Below are 4,485 nucleotides of genomic sequence, written 5' to 3'. Positions count from 1 at the left end.
TCCGGGCTCCTGGGGATTAGAACCCAGTCTACCGTCGGGCTCCTGGGGATTAGAACCCAGTCTACCGTTCGGGCTCCTGGGGATTTGAACCCAGTCTACCGTCGGGCTCCTGGGGATTAGAACTCAAACTTCTGACCCTCTGAGAATGTGATGAAAGAAATAGTGGAAGGCTACCCAAAACATTTGACCCAAGTTAAACTTCAAGGCAATGCTACCAAATACTAATCGAGTGTGTGAACTCCTGACCCTCTGGGAATGTGATGAAATAAATAATTGACTTTTCATATTCTTAAAATAAAGTGTTGAACCTAACTGACCTAAGACAGGGACTTTTTACCAGGATTAAATGTCAGCAATTGAATCCATGCTACTTGTAAAGCACATTTTTACACCTCAACTTATTTCGGCTTGTTATAACAGAGAGGTTGAATACTCAAATCAACACATTTCAGGTTTGAACATTGTATTAAATTTTTGTAGAAAAAACATTGTGATTATCAATTTTTGTAAAAATTCAGGCTGCAACAAACTGGAGAAAGTGACTGGATGTGAACACTCCCCGAAGGCACTGTATGATAACATGGTGATGTAGAACAGCTTCTTATACAGTCCATCTTAATACTCATTACCATCTTGTCAATGTTCAGAATACTCTGGAAGTTCTAGTCTCTCTAATAGGAGATGTGTCAGTAAGCCATCTTATTTTAATGATCAAATGTACATAATTCCTGGGCATGTATTCTCACCCAATACTGTGAGAAAACAAAAAACAAACAGCTTTTTTGTCATTTTAACTTTCATCCCAAAACAAGCACTTATGAAACAAACATACGACAGGCATCAGAAAGTACAAATACATATTTATTCTCAGAAGTTATTGTTGAAGATACAGGTTATAAGGACAGGGATTGGCAAAGTCCTCGAGACGGATTGTTTTTTTTTGGGGGGTAAGAGAAGAGTTGACGTACAGATTAAGGTCAAAACGCTAATTCAAAAGCTGAACAGAAACCAATTCGGATTACGACAAAGTCCAACGTTAAGAGAGTAGACTACCATTTTAGCTCAGTTGCATCTCTTCTCCCATCGACCTACATGACATAGTTATTAATACGTAAGACTTCGGGTCAACAGCTAAATAAAGAATGGGTCTGCATAAGACTGTACAAAACCCCAGAACATTCCAGCTTTTGCAGAGCGCAATTTTTAACCCACCATACATGAAGACAGTCGCAGACCTCAGTCCAGTCCACACACACACACAAAAAAAACAGTAGTTTGTAGAAACAGAACAATTAGGGATTGGTTGAGTAGTGATCTTGTGCAGCATTCAGCATGGCTGAATCACAGGTGTTTAGGAGGAAAACATGGGATAATATCTATAGTGTTGCTGTACAATGACCACAACCATCAGTAGTAAACAAAAAGTCTTGACTTAATCATTTGGGCTCGGCTAACTTGTTTTGACATATTTAGTTGATAACAATGTCATTCATTTACTTTAAACTATATTATTGTTGAGTGCAAATTGTTCCATTCATAATAATAACTATAGGGTGTATTAAGTTTTTTTTTGTTTAAACAAATATCTGGCTCCTCCCCTCCATGGCAGTCTGGTAGACAGATGGGATAGAGGACAGTCTGGTAGACAGATGGCATAGAGGTGAAGAGGACCGTCTGGTAGACAGATGGCATAGAGGTGAATAGGACCATCTGGTAGACAGATGGGATAGAGGTGAAGAGGACAGTAAAGTGTACACTATTCCTCATGCAGTACTGGTCAACGTAGTGCACTACAGAGGGAATAGGGTGCCATTTCCCCCAGGTCTCTAGGGGACAGTGACATGGAAGGGGGAGCCGGGGACGTGATCCTCGCCCCACTTGACAACCAGGATGTAGTCGCCCTTCTCCTTGAGGATATAGGAGACGTTGTACTGCATGTTCCCCATGTGTTTCACTGATACCTCCTCACAGGGGATGTGGGGACCGTGGACGCCAACCAGCAACATGTTCTTACCTACAAGACACAGGAAACAGGATTTATTTATTGATGAACGGATGGATTTGATGGAGCCAACGCATACGTTACCCGGAAGCGATGTACAAAGCAACATTGGAATGCTCTACCACATAGCATTACAGATCGTAATATTGTCATATGTGATTTAACAGAGAACCAGTACAGTAACCACATTCTAACATAAACCTAGTAGCCAAACAAGTCTGCCATCTTGTTTCTGTCAGGTTGAGCTTTGCTCCAGGTAAACTAATGTTAACTACTACTAATAACTAACAATAATAGGAGTAGTAATAGTAATAGTAATAGTAATAGTAATAATAATAATAGGAATAAGAAGAAATGATAATAGAAATAAAACATTGTAATAATAATAATGATAAAATAATGATACTGGAATTATAAATGATAATTAACAATTCTAATGACAATTATAATAGGATTAATTAATGATAACTTCAAGGACCCAAAGTCTCTAAGTAATAAAATGTCTCCTTACCAGCCTTGCTGCAGTCGACGGAGAAGCTGGCTCTCTGACCCATGTAGGCCTTGCTGAGGCCTGGGCCACGGGTGGCCACCTTACTGGCGTCGGAGGCAGAACGAGGCAGGGCGCTGTGGGAGTTGGTACTCAATGATTTGGTTACTGACTCCACCATCAGGGAGGACGTCTCACTGGCGTTACTCACATTCACCAGGCGCTGACCTGAGAGGGGGAAGAGATGGATTCAAATCAATAACCCGGTCTGAAAAGGCACCCTATTCCATATGGCCCTGGTATAAAAGTAGCACACTCCATAGGGAATATGGTGCCATAGGGCCCTGGCCTAAAGTAGCACACTCCATAGGGAATATGGTGCCATAGGGCCCTGGCCTAAAGTAGCACACTCCATAGGGAATATGGTGCCATAGGGCCCTGGCCTAAAGTAGCACACTCCATAGGGAATATGGTGCCATAGGGCCCTGGCCTAAAGTAGCACACTCCATAGGGAATATGGTGCCATAGGGCCCTGGCCTAAAGTAGCACACTCCATAGGGAATATGGTGCCATAGGGCCCTGGCCTAAAGTAGCGCACTCCATAGGGAATATGGTGTCATAGGGCCCTGGTATAAAAGTAGCACACTCCATAGGGAATATGGTGCCATAGGGCCCTGGCCTAAAGTAGCGCACTGCATAGGGAATATGGTGTCATAGGGCCCTGGTATAAAAGTAGCACACTCCATAGGGAATATTGTGCCATAGGGCCCTGGCCTAAAGTAGCACACTCCATAGGGAATAGGGTGTCATAGGACCCTGGTATAAAAGTAGCGCACTCCATAGGGAATAGGGTTCTACTGCAGACCTACCTGTGACTTTGGCCTTGAAGGGGCTGCCAGTGATGTGGTTGGGTCCTCCGTATTTGATAGAAACCAGGTAGTTCCCAGGGGCCATGGGAGTGTACTGGACCTTGTATCCCTCTGAACACTCCTGGCAGTCCATCTTGACCTTGGAGGGGCCCTCAATCGTCACCGCCAGGGCCCCGGGGCCCGCCTTGGTGTTGTTGATGATGAACTCTGACTGCTGGCCTAGAGACAAGACAGAGGAAGAGGGGGTTTGAGGTAGGTTTTGGACAGGGGTGGAGCAGAGGGGGTTTGAGGTAGGTTTTGGACAGGGGTGGAGCAGAGGGGGTTTGAGGTAGGTTTTGGACAGGGGTGGAGCAGAGGGGGTTTGAGGTAGGTTTTGGACAGGGGTGGAGCAGAGGGGGTTTGAGGTAGGTTTTGGACAGGGGTGGAGCAGAGGGGGTTTGAGGTAGGTTTTGGACAGGGGTGGAGCAGAGGGGGTTTGAGGTAGGTTTTGGACAGGGGTGGAGCAGAGGGGGTTTGAGGTAGGTTTTGGACAGGGGTGGAGCAGAGGGGGTTTGAGGTAGGTTTTGGACAGGGGTGGAGCAGAGGGGGTTTGAGGTAGGTTTTGGACAGGGGTGGAGCAGAGGGGGTTTGAGGTAGGTTTTGGACAGGGGTGGAGCAGAGGGGGTTGAGGTAGGTTTTGGACAGGGGTGGAGCAGAGGGGGTTTGAGGTAGGTTTTGGACAGGGGTGGAGCAGAGGGGGTTTGAGGTTCAAGGGATTTAAAGGGACGTTACAATTAAAGTTCTTCAGGTATTTTCAGGATCTAACAGCCAGTCACACAGCAGGATCTAACAGCCAATCACACAGCAGGAGGTTCTAACAGCCAATCACACAGGGATCTAACAGCCAGTTTCACACAGCAGGATCTAACAGCCAGTCACACAGCAGGATTTAACAGCCAATCACACAGCAGGATCTAACAGCCAATCACACAGCAGGATTTAACAGCCAGTCACACAGCAGGATCTAACAGCCAATCACACAGCAGGATCTAACAGCCAATCACACAGCAGGATCTAAAGCCAATCACACAGCAGGATCTAACAGCCAATCACACAGCAGGATCTAACAGCCAATCACACAGCAGGAT

At 45.3% G+C, this 4,485-nt stretch overlaps 1 protein-coding gene across 1 annotated transcript in view; it reads right to left on the bottom strand.

The window, feature by feature from the left end:
* Positions 1–843: 843 nt before the first annotated feature.
* The window catches only part of LOC124024486 (filamin-B), a 115,942-nt gene continuing 112,300 nt past the window's right edge, over positions 844–4,485 (bottom strand). Inside the window, 3 exon segments of the mRNA XM_046338393.1 lie at positions 844–2,014; positions 2,514–2,717; positions 3,359–3,577. Coding sequence (XP_046194349.1) covers positions 1,827–2,014; positions 2,514–2,717; positions 3,359–3,577 — 611 coding nt within the window. The 3' untranslated portion in view covers positions 844–1,826.

This window comes from Oncorhynchus gorbuscha, linkage group LG03, assembly GCF_021184085.1.
Source record: "Oncorhynchus gorbuscha isolate QuinsamMale2020 ecotype Even-year linkage group LG03, OgorEven_v1.0, whole genome shotgun sequence".
In the NCBI taxonomy this organism is placed as follows: Eukaryota; Metazoa; Chordata; class Actinopteri; order Salmoniformes; family Salmonidae; genus Oncorhynchus; species Oncorhynchus gorbuscha.
This window is presented reverse-complemented; position numbering and strand designations above follow the sequence as displayed.